This window comes from Microcebus murinus, chromosome 10 (genome assembly GCF_040939455.1).
Source record: "Microcebus murinus isolate Inina chromosome 10, M.murinus_Inina_mat1.0, whole genome shotgun sequence".
NCBI lineage: Eukaryota > Metazoa > Chordata > Mammalia > Primates > Cheirogaleidae > Microcebus > Microcebus murinus.
Window position 1 is genome coordinate 36,666,223 of NC_134113.1, and position 21,051 is coordinate 36,687,273.

Sequence of the window (21,051 nt, forward strand, 5' to 3'; positions counted from 1 at the left end):
GATATTAACTTGCTTGCCAACACAATGCATGGGAGATATAAATTATACTTACAAGTATTGCTTTTTTGGCTTAAGAGGTCCATTGCAAATTTTATCTTCATTTCCATGAATCATACATGCATTATCAGCACCTATGACATAGATTTCTTCATTGCTACTAAACTTTGTCTTTCCTTCTGTACATGGAGGGTTAGGAAAGCCTTCATTTGTAAAATATGGCCTTGCTTTATTAAAATATGCATCATACCACTTTGTTACATTTCCTTCATGCTGGGCTGTTTTCAGGAAAAAAAACAATAATGATTATAAGTAATAGAAGAAGGTATTTTCACATTTACAAAGAGTATTTTTATAATTGCATGAAGGGAATCTGGACACAACATCAGTCACTCTATGAACCACCAGAGATGATTCACCTGATCTACCTAGATAAGCAAGTAACCCTGTCCTTCCCCATCATACTTGAATCTGTAGGCATTGTTGTGGAGGATGATTTTTCAGGTAGAAAAAGAACATCCCTCAGCTGAGGGTAACTTTCTTGTTCACACCTCCAAAGAAGCTATCAAGACTCCACCTTGCCAAAATAAAAATAATCCTACTAGCATATGAAATAAATAAATCACATATTTTAACTATGCTTTTCTTTATGTTGGTGAAATATCTTGGGCATCAGTTGATTGGTATAATTAATGATAATATTGACAGTCTGTTAATCTCAAGAATTCTGTGATAATTGGGACTCAATCTTATATTATTAATTTTGAACTAAAATGTTATCATTGTGCAGTAATTCACATTCCACAATATAACAAGATAAATTGATATTTGATTATACCTCCTGTTTCTGTCACAAGCACTTGTACATATTTGATTGGTCCATGATCATCACTATAGTAACATATTGGCATTCTGATTGTAATTGTTGTTGAAGTAACAAGCAGTTTTCCTGTGGCATCATAAATAGGGATTGGCTTGGTTTTTGGTCGTGCTGGAGCTATACACAAAGAAGAAATATCACTACAATAGATTTTTTTTTTGTTTCTGAAGAGAATAAAAAATTTTAAATTCTCATTTTGTGCAGGTAATTTACAGATAAAGTGATTACAAACATAAATAACACATGAAAGAGAGTGGTGTTTGGATACAGCAGATATTTAGCAATTATTATCCCCCGAAGGTATAATTATGTATGTGAGACTTGCCTGAGATAATGAGGCACAGGTGTGATTTTCAGGCATCTGATTTCTCTTTACATATTAAAAAAATTCCATTTATATATGCTTTCACTCATATATAATTATCATAAATGCATAAAAATGTTTACATCTTACTAATTTTTAGCGTAGATTTTTCCTTTTCTTTTACTTTCTTGAGATGGCTCACTAATTTCTGTTCTGGTCATACTAGCACCTCTCCCACAGTTAATCCACACCAAACATCTGGATGACAGCCTCCCATGTTTTTCTCAATGTTCACATAATCATATTAAAATACATAAATAGTCATATATAACAGACTCTTCTCATTGTTTGATTCTTCTAATGGGGCTCTATTATGTATTACAATTACCCCACATATTGCTTTTCTTGCTTAAATACGACTTGTGTAAGTCTTTCCAAGTCACCAGGTACAATGTTAATTCATTCTTCTTAATGACTCAATATTGTATACATCATGTGCAATAGCATCACAATCACTCAACCATTCATCTAGTCATGAGAATTCACTTTTCCTCCAACTTTTGAATGTTTGCTGCAATAATTAGCCTTGTACAGTTAGCTTTATTTACTGATCCTTTTATTTCTAAGAAATAGATCCCCAAGAGCAGAATTTCTGGAACAAAAAACATAAATGTATCTTTAACTTTAATAGATATTGCCAGAAATTTAATAATTTCTAAAAGTGCCAAGATTAATTCAAATTTTATCATCAATGCATACAAATATCTCCAAAATAAATATTTGCAGAAGCTCTGTTTGTTCAATTTCATCTTATAGCTATATATATAATATATAATATAATATATATAGGTACATACCCCCTTTGAACATCAGAAGTTACTCAACCAAACCTTAGTTTCCATACTTTAAAATTATTTTTAAAAAGCCTCTCAAAAAGCTTTTTCACAATAGTCTTAGAAAACATTAGAAATAAAAAATAGTTAAAAATAGATAAAAAGTCTCTCAATAAAGCAATAAAATTGTTAATATTGTTTTCATTTTATAGATGCGGAAAGGAGCTTATGTCACATAGCTATCTAAAAATAAATATCAAGACTTGAACCAAATTTTTTATACTTGTCTCTTTAGTCCACTCTCCTTTGAGCAACAGATTCAAATGCAGACTTTTTGCTTGATGCATCAGTTTGGGTGCTCTGAGAAGTAAAGGCTAAAAGGAGATTAGATGTGAAAGAGGTTTATTGGGGGAAATATCTGAAGAATTAAGGGACAGAGAGCAGGAGCAGGAGGCAAGAGCCCTTAGAACACAGATCACAGGTATGACACCTGTAAAAGGCGAGAAGAAAGGAAGGATTCAGCAGGAAGAGGCTCAGGTTTCAGGGAGCTCTGACACTTCCAGCCAGGCCACTGGGGAGCTCCCAAGCACAGGTTTCCATCTAGAGGAATCCAACATCAGGCATTACTGTCCACTTTCATATTATCTGACCAATGCAAATTTAATGAGACTGCTATTAATTCAATATTCCATGTCACTAATAAAATCATGGCATTAGTAGAGAAAAATTCATTTCTTTAGGACCCTACCACTGCCACGTGCTCATATATCTTCTCTAGACTTGTCATAGTCTGCCTGCCTTAGGTAAGAAATGAAAGTTAGAACTAACCATCCTAACATGGGGATGGGCAAAGCACCTGAAATGTTAAGTGTTACTAAAGCATAAAAATAATGCATCTATTGCTGTCTGCACACCTACATGTCTGCCACTGTATAACAAAGAGAAATTAAGATTGTGTGACTCATGCTTTTCTTTGGAAAGTCATTTTGTGAAATAACTAATGTTTTTACAGACTCTATACATTTATACATTCCAAAGTATATAATTTATTAATTAAAATAAAAATTAATACTTAAATAGTATTATAATTATATCAATTATTCATTGATGAAAAGATAAAATTTATCAGCTTCATCTAACAATGAATAATGTTGCTTATTCTTAATGGTACAATTTCCCAGACACTGTCCTAAGGCTTTTTCAAAGATAATCTTTTTTAATTTTCACAACAGCCTATGAGGCAGGAACTAGTATTATCTCCATTTTACAGGCTTATAGAGGTTAAGAAACTTCCCTAAAGTCAAACAGATATCAAGTGGCCAATCCAGAATTCAATCTCAATAGTTTGACCCTAAACCCAGACTAACGCTGGAGCTTTTAATCACTGTGCTCTGCTGTCCATGCCAAAGACTGAGAAAAGTTACTTTTTGCTTTATAAAAAGAAGGATGAGGCAGAATTCTACTAAATGTCCATCTAGTTCAGTTTTTTTAACCTCTCTGAAGACTTTATTATAGAATAAAATCGATTGTGCGATGGCACAATCACTTGCTTGTTTTCAATCTTAGGAAGAGAAGGCATGGCTGAATGGCCCCAAATTCCTCTTAACAATCTTTTCTGGGGTTTTGAAGGAGAGAGGCCTAAATTTTAGTTATATTCTCTATAAAAATTACCTTCCAGAATAACGAATTGATAAATCTACTTTAAGCCAGTGTCATAAAGTTGAAAATATAGTAGTTCACTAAACACTACTTCATTAACTGAAAAGAATCTGATTTCCAGGATAAAGATCAGTCAAGGAATCTAATTAGAACTAGTCAGGCAATTTAAACAAGTTTTCTTTCCAATAAAATTGAAAAACATAAAATAACAGAATATAAAATTTGTCTTTGAAAAATGTAAACTTAGAGAAAAAAATATAAGATAAAAGGTGGGCATTCTCCTTATTTAACATGGTAATTTACATCATTATTTAGACATTTTAATGATAGTTTAATACATTATTACTTAATATATGCTTATTACATGCATATGCATCATTTAAAGGTTTGTGTATATCCTTGACTCAAGTATGGAATTCAAATTATAATCACTCTTTGATTAAGACAATAGCATTTCCCAGGAATATAGCTCATGTTATATACCTTTGATATCCATGGTTATTCTCATCTGAACCTTTGGTCCTGCGCCAGCACTATTGATTGCATAAACCTAAAACAAAGAAACATTTTGTTACTATTTTCAAGTTATTGCTTATGTGTATCTATAATTTATTTTAGTTACATATAATTTTAAAATGATTCCACTTTTAAAAACAATTGCTTGTAGTCTATTAATTACATTTTCCTGCATCCACTTAAATGAATACAATATATGGGGAAGTATTAACAGGGAAGTATTTCTTAATACTGATATTCTGGTACTAAGCCCAAGAACAAAGGCTAAGTGACCTAAACAGGCCTATCACAGAGATCAGGAGGGACTGTGACTTCAATTTGAACTCGTAGGAGGAACAGAACAGTAAAGCCACTATAACTACACTCTCTCTTCATCTACTCTAACATCTGTTCCTTCTCTCTGTAGCTAGGTAACTCTGGCTTTCTTTAAATCCATATTCAAGATCCCTTTTTTTCCTTCTTTGAGATGAAATCCTATTCCTTTAGCCTCCCTGTTTTCCTGTATTAAATCATCCCTCTGAAAGTTGGCCTTTATGCCCTTCTTCACCCCTGCCCCAAAGTATCTGATGCTATAACCTGCATAATGCAGCATATACACATAAAGCATTTCTGTTTGTATATACAGGGGTGATTTACACAAATGTGAATCCTTTCAATTAACTTTGTGCTTAAGAAGCTGTAGACACAGAATCTTCTATTATTCACTTTATCTTGCTATATGAAACAAAGACCATGTTCTTGGCCACTTATATTGTGCTTGATTATCACAGTTCAGTATATGTCTATGGTAATTAATTATTTTGTTTTATACATTAGTGGCCTACCCTTCCACACTATAGATACTTTGGAATTGTTTCTATTGGATTAAAATTGTAATATTACATGTGATGTGATAGATTTGGTAAATAAACCAAGACTATAAAATGTGATTAAACAATATCTAAAGGAAATATTTATTGGAGTTTATAAATTTTAAAAAGTATTCAAAATGAAAAGTGATGTTATAGTGTGGTTAATCATTTTTATTTTTTTATGTTACAGTGTAACATTTAAGTGAAATAATATGTGAAAAAGTTGGGAGTGCTTCTCAAATTGCAGTGTGTAAAGAAGTCATTTGTGAATCTTACTAAATGCAAATAGGTAGGTTTTGATTCAGTAGGTCAGTACAGGTGCAGAAGCTATACATTCTAACAAACTTCAAGGTGTTAAGAATACACGTTGCAAATAGTTACAGGATTTTACATTTTTTCTTTAAATTATTAATTAGTTTTGTTTTATTTTCTCTCTTATTTGCAATAGCTGAAACTGATATAGCACTCACTACCTACCATAACTGTAAATATTTAATTCTTATAAAAATCCTACAAAGAAGTTACTTCTGGCAGGGTGCAGTGGCTCACGCCTGTAATCCTAGCACTCTGAGAGGCCGAGGCGGGCGGATTGTTTGAGCTCAGGAGTTCAAGAACAGCCTGAACAAGAGCGAGACCCCGTCTCTACTAAAAAATAGAAAAAATTAGTGGGCATGGTGGCACATGCCTGTAGTCACAGCTACTGGGGAAGCTGAGGCAGGAGGATTATTTGAGCCCAGGAATTTGAGGTTGCTGTGAGCTAGGCTGACGCCACAGCACTCTAGCCTGGGCAACAGAGTGAGACTCTGTCTCAAATAAATAAATAAATAAAAGAAGTTACTTCTCCTACTACCATTTTTTCACATATGAAAACTGAGGCACAGGTTTGATAAAGCTGACCAGACACAGAAGCCAGTATTTGAGCCAGATCATTTCATTTTCTAAACCACCATTTTCCCTCTAATAGATTCTTCATAATGGTGGTCTATTTAATGAGACATGCAACAAGAATCACAACAAGATAGATTATAGAAATATATAAAGTTAAATTGAGTGACAGAAAGAATAAATATATACATATAGTCATTTCATATACACAAATTGTTAACAGTGTTCTGATAATCAAACTGATACAAAGAGTCGGTAGGAGGATTACTTACTAAGCTACTTGAAGGTTTAAAGTGATATAGCACTTACTGAGGTTTAGAGTGAATTCCATGTTGCTTAAAAGGTGATTTTTTTTAACTATATAATTTTATTTAAAAATTCCAAAACATGATAAAAAATAAGTAAAGAATGAAACAAATTGTGTGTATGTGTCTGTGTGTATATATATATATACATGAACTCACACACAAGTACTAAAATAACTTAGAATTAAAACATAATATGCTATTAGCTTTTAGTAATAGTTGTGCAAAATGTATGTGAATTTCTAACATGTAAGTAGTTATTTCTGCCTTTTGTCTTTGAAGTTTTCTTTTCCATTTTTCATAATCACACATAGTTTTCTTTTAGACAGAGTTATCTCTATATATCACTGCTCTTTTATTAGTATTTTAATATGTATTTCCTTTCTCCTTTATGTTTCATTCAGCACTTCTACTATTTTTGTGCAAACTTCTTTGTTATCTATATATTTTAGTAATACTTGCTGTATTATAAAGGAATAGGCAACTTCATTTCTCTAAATCTATTTTATGTAAAAATGTCAAATAATTTCACAAAATGATAATGAGAAATGTAATATGCATTACAAACTGCAACCTTTTAGAATGCTGAGTTTATAAACTGACTTCGTAACTTAGATAAATAGCTAAAAGCTACAGATGCTTACACTGATATTATATGTATGTCCACCTTTTAGTCCTTCTAACACTGCAATGACAGATGTGTCCGTTTTCCGGATAATACTGAGGTTGCGAATCTGAACAGCAGTAGGATCATCTTCTCGATAAACCAAAGCTTGATATACTTGGATATTTCCATTAGGTTGAGAAGGAGGAAGGAATGTTAACTGAAATTTTGTAACTTCATCTGGTATTTTCTGAAATGTCATGTTGTTAGGTGGATCCTTGGGGGCTAAAATGAAATGTTTAACAATTAATTTTTTAATTGTGTTCTTTATGATCTTCACACAAAATTTATTTGCTTCAAATTTCTGTTTTTAAAGAGTATTACACAAATTATTTAAACCATATAAATAATGAAAACTAGGAAAATGGCTGATGCATCATCATGGGATTGTTGACATCTACAATTCACAGAAACTATAATGGCAATATAGTTTGTTTTCTTATTTTGCCTTTGATAGGCCTTTATTGTATAGAATGTGTTTCTATGATTTTATAAATTTTTATTTTGAAATAATATAGACTCATAGAAGGTAGTAAAAATAGTACATAGTGTCGAATGTACCATATGTGCAGATCTCCCCAGTCATGACATCTTACGTAACTGGAGTTTAATATCAAGCCAGGAAATTGACATTGGCACAATACTGTTAACTAGACTACACACCTTATTCCAATTTCACCACATTTTCTTGCTTTCATGTATGTGTCTCTAGTTTTATGCAATTTTATCCCATGTATAGTTTCCTGTAACCATCACCATAAACAAGATAAAAAACTATTTTATCACCCTAAAGAAAATCCCTCCTCCTAGCCCCTTGTACTTGCACTATGTGCCTCCCCACAGCACTAATCATTCTCCATTCTGTAGTTTTGTCATTCTGAGAATGACAATAACCTAATGACCTTGAGGTCAATCAGGGTTGCTGTATACATCAATAGTTCACTCTTTTTTATTGCTGAATAGTGTTCCAATTTACATATGTACCAGAGTTTGTTTATCAGGTTTGCTGTATGCATCAATGGTTCATTCTTTTTTATTGCTGAGCAGTGTTCCAATTTATAGATGTACTAGAGTTTGTTCAATCATGGAAAGATATTTGGGTTGTTTCCAGTTTTTGTTATCACTAATAAAACTCTTGTTAACATTCATGCACAGGTGTTTGTGTCAAAAGTTTTTGATTCCCTATGATTGATCAATGCTGAAAAATGTGATTGCTGGGTCATATAGTAAGCACATGTTTAGTTTTATAAGAGATTGTGAAACTCTTTTCCAAGGTGGCTATACCATTTTATATTCCCACTAGAAATGTATAAGAGGTCCAGTATTTATCTTTGCCAGCGGTTGGTATATCACTATTTTTAAAATTATTATTTTATCTGTTCTAGTATATGCACAGTGATATCTCATTGTGGTTTTAGTTTGCATTTCTCTAACTGTTAATGCTGTTGAAAACCTGTCTTATGTGTTTATTTGACACTCCGCTGTGGTGAAATGTCTGTTCATGTATTCTACCAATTTTCTAACTGAATTTTTTAAAGTGCTGAGTTTTGAGAGATATTCCCATCTCTTTTAGATAAATAAAAACAGCTTAACATGGCAACCTCAGCATCAATACATTATTATCAAATAAAATTAGGTATTTGAGAATAAAAATTATTTTATGCACAAAGGTTCTTGCTGTACTGCATACTTAATGTCCTTTTTATAAATGATTGAATGAATATATCTATTTTGATCAACTAAAATGGCTATATTCTTCCATTCTAAATAAAAAACTTCCATGAAGAAACTTAATATTTGGCTATTAATAGTTCACATGTTCAAGCTTTGTTATCTTGCAAAAAAAAAGCAAATAAATAGTGAGAAAAAAAGAGAGAGAAGCAGATAAAATGCTATTGTGCTAAATCTCTCTCTCATTTTAAGTGGGAAAATGCAAAGCTGAAATAAAGTTGGTTCAAGAGACACATTTTTATATTTGCTGTTATACATTTTTATTATCTATAAGAAATATATTTTCTTTTTATAAGAGATGTTACTCTAAATTTAGGATTAGGTTTGAAGTTGGATAAGCAAAGGAATTCTTTCAATGCCAGAAAGACATCTTATCTTCCAAATCTTTGGTATTAAATGTAAAATTTTAGTTTCAGAGATTTAGTAAAAATTCATTAAATTATGATGTTCTAGAGAGATAGCACACTATGATTTGACAACCAATGCTTTCTGGTATAAATGTGAGCACATTCTTCAGGATCTTTCCTCACAGATAGGTAGGGTGGGGAGAAGTGTAAAAAGCATGATCAGAAAATAGATATCTGGGCTATGTGGCAGCAAAACAGAAATAAATGGAATTTTAGTGTGCTGAGGATAAATTTTACCTTGTGATTTAGAATCATGACCTCATAGATGAAATGAATAGAGAATATAAAATAATGAAAAAACTAGCTGAAAAATATTTTTACCTCCTATACTTACCTTACAGATAGCAACAAATAAACTATAGTAACACACCCCTTCATCTGTTCTTTCCAGTGACATATCTGGTGGCAAAGAACGTCAGGACTCTGAAGGAGGATGGGGCAAGCAAGTTCTGGGATGTTGACTTTCCACTTTTAATTCCTATTGGTTACAATCTTATTATTCATTCAAACCCTGTTCATAGGAACTTGAGAAAATCTGTATGGATCTGACATTTACCAAATAGTTATATAATAAAACATATCATTTGACTAAGTGAAGAAAACAGCTATGATAAATGTGACCTGGATTCTAATTTTGCATTCCAGATTATTAAGAGACTATTATTATTATAATTTTCATTAAAAATGGGACAGAAATAATTAAAATGGGATTTTAGATGAAGCATTATCGGCTATAGACAGCTGGAAAAATCATCTCTTAGGCAAACTAACTCAATTTCTGAAACATTTAGCAGATTAAATAAGTGCAAAGAAGTATAACTGGGTACCTTTCATTTGTTACTGTATTTATAAGGATTGAATATTATACATCATTTCACTTTACCTCAAAAATGTAAATGGAAAGATTCATTTTTATCAATTGCAGTAAGCCATTGAATTTTTTATTGATTTCTTTTAAAACTTACCATAACACATATCATTTTGGGGTGGAGTGTGAGTCACTGTAGGAAACCCAGCTACATCTCTGTCAATTTTTAGCAAGGATGAAAAATACTCCTTACCTGATTCTAAAGTAGTAACAATCACTTCAGCACTTGACTTCCCTTCTTCATATGCAGCACTCATGTTTCCAGTAAATGCAGTGATGACCACAGAATATTTTGTGAATATTTTTAAATCTTTAATTTCTATGGTTTTATTTTCTTCATTTGACTTGATGAAAGTAATATTAAATTCATCATTATCTACCTAGAGCAAAAAATAACTAACAATTAAGGAAGCAGCACTTGAGGTCCAAATCATCAAACATAACATAATAGAAGCTACATGAGGTATATTTATCTGGCCAAGATTGATTTATTTATTTTATAATCAGATTGCCCTGGGAAATCTAAAGTGCCACTATAACAGTTTACTAATTAGTAATCATTTCAATAATTTAAAGTAAAAGGAAAAAAAATAAAAACAATCAGCCAACCATGATCAATCAACACATCAAATGAACAAGCAAAAATCATCTCTGCACTCAATGAAATTACTCCCAAATTTTATGGAAGAAAGTATTCGGGTTTTGGCACCTAGCCATCCAAGTTCAAATTCAAAATTAGCCACCTATAGCTCCTGTAGTATTTGAAAAACCACTTATACTTCTGTGTCTTACTTTCTATATATGTAAAATTAGTGTGACAACACCTATTTATAATGTTTTGTTCCGATTTAGAAAGGGCAGATCTGAAGCACCTGGCACAGAGATTTTGATATTTTTTAAACTTTAACCCACAAAAGGAAGCATTCTTTGTAACATAATTCAGAAGATTAGTAGATAAATATAGATATAGATAGATAACTACAGATAAAATATGTACTTTATAACTGAGACACAGTTTTCAAAAGTATACCTTCCTTCTGAAATGTACTTTGGTATTTTCTGCTCTTGGTTATTTTATTTCAATTCATTTAAAAATTCTGATCATGATTGCAGTTTGAAAAGCTCTGCTTTAGCACTAGGCATAGCACTAGACAAGGCCTCAATTAATTGTGCATGGCATAATTAAATCTGCACAAATGAGTATGCTTAGGTATTAATATATTAAATATAGCTGTATTATTTGTTCGAACATTGCCTTTGATGGAAGCTCTGGTCTATTCACTCTAGACATTAAGATAGCTAAAGTTTCTAGCACTAAATAGAAGGGCTTTTCCTAAGATAACCATGAGAAAATTCAGAATCCCATCATGCCTATTACTTTCAGGTACCGGAATTGAAATACTTAAAACAATGTTTTATGCACAGTCATCACTATTAAGTTCACTTTTAATTTAACTCTCCCTCGTAACTTTGAAAGGTTTCTATTTATTTATTTTTGGTTTCATATGTTCTTTAAATGTTCTTTTCTAAGAGCTTTTTTAAATTAAAGAAAAATGTTGCTATGAGAAACAGAGCAAAGGCTGATAAATAATACCAGCATTGCAAACAGACAAATAGATCATTCCAACCTTAAGACATAGCAGTGGAGGGAAATGTCCCACTTCTCTAAAATGGCAGAACAACAAATCAACATAGGAACCCTATTGATAAGGAATATGTACAATTGGTGGAAAGTGCATGTATATTTAACTAATTGTCAACATTTAAATATCACATAAAATATGGCTTTTTAAATTTTCCTTTAAGACTAGGCTTATAGTCATGCTGAATAAATATTACCTAGAGAGTAGTAATGTTAAGTGAAAGAATAAAAAGAATAATGGAAATGACCACAAAATGCATTAAATTCATTAATTTCCAATGGATGATTATCAGGATGGTATTTGTGGCTATACATTAATATCTTTATTTAAGATGATCAATTATTGTTTAAATTTTTTAAGAGTCATGCCATGTGGTTTGTGTTGTGCAGAGGACAGCCTGCACCATAAGTCCTAAGTACAGTGATATGTGTTCTTCCTTGGTCTGGAAGCCAGAGATTCTTGAATGTTGATAATTACATATTTATGAAATAAGCTGCAGATTTGTTCACTGATTTGTCCTTATTTGTTTATGTCTACATATCCAACACGTAGCACACTAGATCACACTAGCAGAGAGTGGTCATCAAGCCCAGCAAAACCGAGGCAGGGTACCAAGGAAATATTTCCAGTCCTTATTCTAGCTAATAATTCTGCATCATCTACATCACTGAGTAGATAATCACCCTATCTTAGGCGAAAGGTTTGATTTTCATGTCTGGGTTTGCTTCTGTATGGCTGTCTGCTCTAATTTGGTCACTTCAGTGGTCTCTTATTTCAATGTTTGTATTCCTTAGGATGCCAGGATACTATCCTGAGAGTAAGTCTCATCTACTCCTGTAATTCTATCTCCTATAAATACAATACTTCCCAAATTGCAAATACAGAATTCTTTCCTACACTCCAGATCCATATTTAATACTACAAATGGGGTGTCTTCCTGTGAGGACTCCCAGGCATCTCAAATTCAGTGTGTCTAGTACCAAACTCATTCTTTTCCTCTACAGATCTGTTCCTCTTTATAATTTTCCAAGTCATATATCTTATAATTATCCTGGATTCTCCCTCTCACTCACCATCATGAGTTGGTTGATTTTTCACCAAATTCTGTAGATTTAAATTATTTTTCATTCTGTTCTCCTGCTATATTTCTTCTGTTCCTATCTTTCTTTGCCCATTTACTCAGTTTCTTGTCTCCTTGCCAGATTTTACACCGGCCCCTCCCCTTACTCTCAAACTATCCTCTATAATAAAACCATGCCAATCCTGTACAATGAAAATCTATATCACAAACGAGCACCCCAGCGCCCTTAATATAACCCCCAAACTCTACAATGTGTTATATAGTTGACCTCCCAATCTAGCCTCATTTCTTAGCACTAATCTAGCCTAATCTAGATTCATTTTAGCCTCATTTTGCCTCATTTCTTACCACTCTTCTTGCTGAATGCTATGATCTGGGATTGCTGAGCTGCTTGATTTCTGTTGAATGCAGCTGACTATTTGACACCTCTATTCCTATTTCCCTATCATGTTCTGTTTCACTTCCCTATCATGTTCTTATTTTTTAAGATCTAGCTCTGATATTTTCTTATTGGAGAGACATCACTCTTAATGCCTTCTCTCTTTTCACTTTGTATTATGAGTCCCTTTCCACTGTATTCTAAACTAGACTATTTTTATTACTATCAATTTAACCACTTGTATATATATATATATATATATATATATATATACACACACACACACACACACAAACATACACATAAAATCTATACCCTGTAATAAAATGTAATTATAATCATGTTACTAATACTTTATATTTATTCAGTACTTAACGATGTGTCAGGCAATGTTCTAAGTTCTTTATGCACATTAACTGATTTAGTACTCATAGAATCTACGTACTTTGTAGCTACCATTAATCTTTATTTTACACATGTAAACACTCAAACACAAACATGTGAAGTAAGTTGCCTAAAGTCTAACAGAGCCAAGATTTAAATTCAAATAATCTGGTTCTAAAACCTACTTCTTAACCATATTCTACACTGAATTTTACACTAGGTAAGATATACCTTACCGATTTGACATCGATTAGATAAAATGTTGGTCCAGTAATGACAGCAGGTTCACTCCAACTGATGTTGATGCTGAAAGGTGATGTTGCTACTACATGAACGTTTTCAGGTGGACCATCCGGAGCTATATGACAATAGAAAATCAATTATTCTGCTACAATAGAGTTAGTATTGGCTATAGTACAATAGTAGAAAAGACCATGAAAAATGGATAGTCATAATGAATTAATTTTACATTAATTTATACTTCACAGCATGCTCAATGCATTGCAAATCAGAAGATTTAATTCTTTGAAACTAGTTATCATATATAAATGACTTTCACATGATTGATTAATTAAAATAATGCATGATTTTAAAACTTGAAATAATATTTTTAAAAGATGCCCCAGCTAGCCAATTGGCACGGCTTGCCATTACTAAAATAAATCTTTTAAAATAAATATTTTTATTTTAAAATAGAGAACCTGACAATGCTGTTTTAAGAAAAATCTTGCAGAAATGTTTTTGACTGCAGAAAAAGAGACAAAAGAGCACAGTTAAAAATTAAAACTGGTATAAGGGAATTATAGTTAAAATATATTGTCTTGTGAAGGTAAATTTGAATGGTTTCTTTTGTTTTCACTGAAGGGGAAAAATAGGAAATAGGTAATCCAATTCCTCTGATCTATTATTATAAGTGTAATCTTCAAATATTTTCTGAATTTATAATGATTCCAAACAAATTCTTTAATTTGTCCTACTTTTGTAATTTGTCTTTTTAAGAGTGCAAAATGGGCCGGGCGCTGTGGCTCACGCCTGTAATCCTAGCTCTTGGGAGGCCGAGGCGGGCGGATTGCTCAAGGTCAGGAGTTCAAAACCAGCCTGAGCAAGAGCGAGACCCCGTCTCTACTATAAATAGAAAGAAATTAATTGGCCAACTGATATATATATAAAAAATTAGCCGGGCATGGTGGCGCATGCCTGTAGTCCCAGCTACCCGGGAGGCTGAGGCAGAAGGATCACTCGAGCCCAGGAGTTTGAGGTTGCTGTGAGCTAGGCTGACGCCACGGCACTCACTCTAGCCTGGGCAACAAAGCGAGACTCTGTCTCAAAAAAAAAAAAAAAATAAAATAAAATAAAATAAAAAGAGTGCAAAATGAGATATTATTTTAAGAAATTTTCTGTTGAAAACACTAATGTGTAAGTTAAATCAGTATTGAGAAGATTTAGTCACATTTAATTTGACATAGACATTAACTGAGGAACACTGTTTTATACATCTCTGCCCTCCCAGAATCTCTAGCCAAATCAGGTGATATTAAATGAGGGGAGATGAGAAATTCTGTAAATTTCTGATTTTTAAATCCATATGAGCAAACCTTACTCAATACATAAATCCCATAGTTCCTGAGAAGATGTAAAGAGGAACATAAAATATTTCCTTTTTCAAATAATTCATAATTCAGTGAGAGCAACAAATCCTGTAATCTTGGTCAAACACAAAATGTCTGGACCTCAGTTTCCCTATCATCTGAATAATTTATAGTGCTTCAAAAAAGAATTATGAAGACAAAATATGTGAAAGTGGCTAGTTCAGTTTTGACTCATTGTTGTCAGGGCTGAGTAAAGATCAGGACTAACTACAAATAAATAATAATCTACTATGAGAGGCAAAGTGATGAATACAGATGGGAAGGCAAGGTAAAGTTGCACAGAGAAGGTGGGACTTGCAGTAGGCTTTGCAAGCTGAGAAGGATTTCAATAATCAGATGAGCAGGGTTAGGGGCATTTCTGTGCCAAGGGAATCATGGCAAAGCCACAAAGACATAAACAAGGGCGCAGACAGAACTGTATTACTATAGAATTGGTTTCCTTGGTAATCTTATATTTATTATTTTACATAGTCAAAAATAGTACTCTGGAAAAGAGTCCATAAATTTCACCAGATTGTCAAAGGTATCTATGGTACAAATAAAGTTCAGAATCCTTAAATTCTGAATAGAGATATCATAGTCCAGTGTTCAAGAAGAGATATAGTAGGACCAAGCCTCAAATAGTAATTTAGGACTTAAGCCAGGAAGCACTCAATTGTTATGTTAAAGAATTTGGAGTTCCCTTCTTTAATGGGACACCATTGAGGTGTTTGAGAAAGTATTTTTCTAATTATTTAGGAAGACAATTCATATATAGCTATGTAAAGTAAGTGTTCTGAAGAACATTGAGGCTAGGTAGGCTATTTCCAAAAAAACCAGGTAAGATATGAGACCCAATTAAATTAGAATTGTGACAGTAGGTATGCATAGGACAGGAGGAAACCTAGAAGCACTTAGACAATTTAATAAAAATAACTCAGGGGAGTATTAGATGTGGATGCAACTTAAGACAGAGGAAAGTAAAAGCCAATTCATATATTAATACCAGCAGAATGCCAACAGTTCATAACAGCACATTCAGGAATATGTACTGATTTTGGTGGAGTAAGACTATGCGAAGAGATGATCCATATGGATTTGTACTCATTGAGTTTGAGAAACTCATGAAGACCGAGATGCCTACCTGGCAGTTGGAAAGATGAGTCTAGACCAAGGAAGACTGCATCAGAATGGAAAAAGTTTTTTCTTTTAAGAAAATTTCAGATAATTCCTTACAAATTAGGGTGCTATAAATATGGCTAGTATATCTGGTTTAAGTGAATCACATACTTTGAAGAGAGCCAAAAGTTTTATTTTAATATTAGATAGGTATTAAGGATATCGCTATGGTTTGAATGTGTCCCCTCAAAAATTCAGGTGTTTAAATTTAAAGGTCAATGTGATGGTATTAATACAAAGAGGTGGGGTCTTTAAGAGGTGATTAGGTCATAGGACTCTTCCCCTCATGAATAGGAATAGGAATAGGATCCTTATAGAAGGGACTTCACTTGCCCTTCTGCCTTCTGCCAGGAGGGGACGTGGCATTCTTCCCCTCCAGAGGATGCAACCCTCAACAGATAATTGAACCTTCATCTTGGGCTTTCCAGATTCCAGAACTGTGAGAAAATAAATTTCTGTTCTTACAAATCACCCAGTCTCTGATACTTTGCTATTGCAGGACAAACCAGATTAAGGCAGAGATGAATAGTAGTGATAGTCTTCAAATTATGAATGAGTGATTGATATTTAGAGTATAATATGATATTATCGAAATATAATATTAAGAGTAAAATTTATTTAGGTGCACAACTCAACACATAAAATATATTTTAATAATAGCATTGACATTTTAATACTAGTACTCAAATGTAACTATAGAGGAATCTAGCAAACATGTATAAGGAAGTTTCTGTGGGAAAATGCCTTTGGGATGACAAACACGTCCTTCCTATTTGTGCTTCCTCTGAAAATTATGCAATAATGCAAACACTGATACTCCTAGCTCAAAGATCCCGTCCATATTGCCCCAGAAAGCATCCAGGGGAAAGTATGAAGAAGGAATATTCCAGAATTCAGAGATTTGATGAGCTGAGAGGTGCTAATAATGATGACAGAATTGGGTGCATAGTTTCTACAACAACTAAAGTAGAGGAGATCAAATTTAGATCTACATACACACACCCTGCATAACCTGACAGTTTTGGCCTTATTACTTCTAGCTTTATGATCCCAGGAAAACTGCCTCCAGTTGTAATCTAATTCATTTAGGTAATTACACATCACAGATGAGAGCTAGGGGAGGTCTCCTGCCACCAGCATAATTAATTACTTTTGGATGACCTCACAGAATAATGCACTCCATTTTCATGAGTGAAAACCCTCTTTTCTCTTCAAACTGGATATTCCTTAGAGATATTATGCCCACTGTTTCCTAAATAAACTGCAGCTCTGAATCTCTTTATTCACAATGTAAAATGAGGAGGAGATGGGCTTCAGGACCAGGTACACTATTACTGATCATTATTACATACTCACCTGATGGAAAAATCTGCTTCAAAAAATGTAAGATGTTTTGTGGTATTCAATGGCCTATCTTCTGCCTCTGACTCTATAAAAAGGGATGGGATAGGAGCTATGTACAAATTTATTAAGGCCCCTTGATTACTAATGTTTTTCCAAAACCTGACTTCTTGCTAGGTAATAACCAGCATGGAGAGGAACAGTTTTCTAATGGGGCACATATTTCAAGTGGTATAAAATAGGAAAATATTTTAGAGTTCTCTTGTCTTTATACCCAAACGTTTACTTGGCTTTTAGATAAAATTTATAGCTTTATTGGACCAATAAATATTTATTAAGCACCTACTATGTACCAGGCACTGGAAAGACAAAACACTCATATAAGTGATCTAGGTAGGTTTGGACGTATCAATAAAGCTTCTAGTATTTAACTCTCTTCTTCATTTAACAAGTGTTTACTGAACACGTATGTCATGCCAGGTGTTCACATGCTGGGAATAGATAAGAGAACTAAAGAGACAAAGATGATGGAACTTCTACTTTAATGGTGGGAGACAAAAAAGATGTAAGTATATTAGAAAATATTAGATAAACTAATATATAATGTACAAATAAATTATATATGATATTAAGAAGTATTATGCATCATGGCAAAAAATGAAGCAGGATAATGGAATGGGGTGATTATGGGGTTACTATTTTACATATTATGGTCAAGGTATGCCTCATTAAGCAGGTAACATTTAAACAAAGATGTGAAGGAGGCAAGGGAGCATGGGATGTTTGGAGGAAGAGTGTCACAGGGAGGAGAATGGCCAGTGCAAAGGCCCTGAGGCAGGATTATGCCTGACATGTTCTGTGACTAACAAGGACTCCAGTGAGGCTGAAGTCATGTGATTTAGAATGACAGTCTGAAAGAAAATGGGGCCAGATCATGCAGGGCCTTTAAGATCACAGCTGAAGAATTTATAAGAATGGCAACCATGACAAAATGTCACATGTCATAGTTTATTATTATGAATTAGAGGGGACCACAATGGGTTGTGGTCTTTGGTATCTAACTCATATCAGACAGATGGGCCAAAATTAATTAGATCAGAACAGGAAAGATTATTTCCAGGATATATTTGATTCATGTACCTCTATAAAATACACCAACTCAGTGCTGTTGGGACACCCTTTTAAACCTAACTCAGTCTAGCAGGCAAGCAGAGTGGCACCTTATCATTATTCAGCCATCATGAACAGTGTGTTGAGAATTTCCTGTGACTAAGAAAGTTGGTGAAATTTTCTGTGATTATACTGACGGTAGCTTATGTTTGGAAATACTTCCAGGAAAATATTTCCACATCTCTGCTCCATAGTGTGTCTCTTTAGTTAGGGTCTCAGCTGAGGACAGATCCAAATGATTTCCCAAGGAAAATCTTGGCTTGTAAATATATCTGTACACCAGCTCAGAAAGCAGTATAATTCAGTATAAGCAGGACAATGCTTCAACTTCTCATCTTTCACAGTAAAATGTCAACCCTGCACTCATTCCCTTAATACTAGTAATCAAAGCCCCCATCAGGGAGTGTCTGCCACCCCAAGCAGAGATGAGAGAAAAGGGACATTCAAAGATCATTTGCAACACATCTAATCATCTGTACTATTAAATATTCTAAGGTCCTTACACTAATCAGCCATTATAAAAAAGCAAACTTTTTAGCCCCTGGCTGAGCTGTGCTTTCATGCCTTTTCTTGAACTTTTCCTAAATCATTTTTTCTGCTTTCTTTCTTTCTTTCTTTCTTTAAGAAACAATTATTCTAAACAATGTTTGCATTTTCAACAACTTGTTGATGAAATGCCTGCTTTGTTACATAAGTTGTCTGTGAGACTTATTTGTGAAAAATTTCTTAGACTGTATTTTATCAGCTTGTATTCTTGAAGGACTAGAACTCCTAAATCCAAACTAAAAAATAAAAGTAAACATATGTAACTGAATATATATAAATATATTTTATGTATATAATATATAAAATATATATATTTCACATTTCTAGAATGCTGAAAGATAATTATTTGATTAATTCCTAAGTAACTTAAAAGAAAGATTTAGAACACCAAAATATCCATCAATTGTAAAACAGCATCTAATTATTTTAGTGTTGTCCAATATTTATGATGCACTTACAAGCATACAAAATTGTCAAGTCCTTTTAGGTAATTTTTATGGCATTCATCAAAATTCCAAAAATGCATAATAAAATGTATCAAGTATTATTCTTCCTCTTATCACAGTATATAGTAAACTATTACTAGAATTACATAAGGGGGGCTACAAAATTACAATTACAAATGTCAACTACCAAAATAAAGGAAGCTGATGGCGGTAGAGGTATGGGAAGTAGAAAAATGCCAGTTTAAAAGCTTAGTAACTTATAAGCATCTTTGAGAGACTTTGTTTGTCTTCCCATAAACTGTCACATTCTGATTTAGGATTGTTTGTGAAATGAATCTAGTCAGTAATGAGCCAAGATATCACTATACCCTTTCTCTTATAAATCACAGAAATTTACTCAGTAGGAATGATCTATCCTTATTCTCTCATTCCGCATAATCCAATCACTTCCTCTCATAAGCACTTTCCCCCTGGTTTTCACCATAATGCATTTTCTGTAACTAACAACCATCATTTCCTGATTATCATGCTTCTATCCTTGCACAGGAATGTGGGTCTTATGTGGGTCAGGGTCATCTTTCCCATCCATCTGTGTCTCCATGCTAAGTGTGTTAGCTCAAAGGTGAGTCTGGATAGACCATCATTTGGCCTAGTCTATATAAAAGTTTGAATGCCACAAGTCTATGCCACTTTGATTAAGAACCAACAAGTTTTGGTGTGCCTAATACTACACTGTTAGAATAAGCACATTCAAAGACTTAGCAACTTTGCCATGTGCAGATCCCTATAAATCTAGTGAAAATGTCATAGAAAATACTCTATGGTTTTTAGTGTACCATGCAATAGTGACTTTCCTTATAGATAAATAACTGATTTGACAGATACTCAAAAAACAGAAAATCTTGAGCTCTGTACACCTGTCTAATTTGACAAATGTCAAATTAGATTATTCGATGATTTAAACGGCCTATACATCTATTTGAATTTAAATTCAGTATAAAGTTAATTTAAAGGACAATTCAGTATAAAGTTAATTTACCATTCAGGGTATTTTAATTTCATGATTTGGTATCCCGGACCACTAGATTTCTAGTGACTGGTACCCCCAAATGAAGGGCTCTGTTTTTTCTCAGCTGTATAAGAATAGACAACTTGTAGGTCTGTAAATTAAACTTTGATTCAGCACACCTGGAAGGATGAGCTTTGAGTTTTAGATGTCTCTTGGGGCTAGAGGAAATATAACTGGCCAGTAGATTCCTTGTGTCTTAATTCAAGGCATCAAGGCCCCTGAAGAAGCTTCCCAATTTGATTCACCATATTTCTGCACACCAAAAGTGTCTCAGGACATATCCCT

General features: G+C 33.3%; 1 protein-coding gene across 1 annotated transcript in view; it reads right to left on the reverse strand.

The window, feature by feature from the left end:
• Positions 1 to 21,051, reverse strand: part of PTPRQ (protein tyrosine phosphatase receptor type Q) — a 192,862-nt gene that overhangs the window by 56,413 nt on the left and 115,398 nt on the right. Inside the window, exons 27-32 of the mRNA XM_076007142.1 lie at positions 13,624 to 13,745; positions 10,094 to 10,280; positions 6,875 to 7,119; positions 4,157 to 4,223; positions 836 to 994; positions 53 to 275 (exon numbers count right to left, since the gene is read on the reverse strand). Coding sequence (XP_075863257.1) covers positions 53 to 275; positions 836 to 994; positions 4,157 to 4,223; positions 6,875 to 7,119; positions 10,094 to 10,280; positions 13,624 to 13,745 — 1,003 coding nt within the window. The remainder of the gene's footprint in view (positions 1 to 52; positions 276 to 835; positions 995 to 4,156; positions 4,224 to 6,874; positions 7,120 to 10,093; positions 10,281 to 13,623; positions 13,746 to 21,051) is intronic.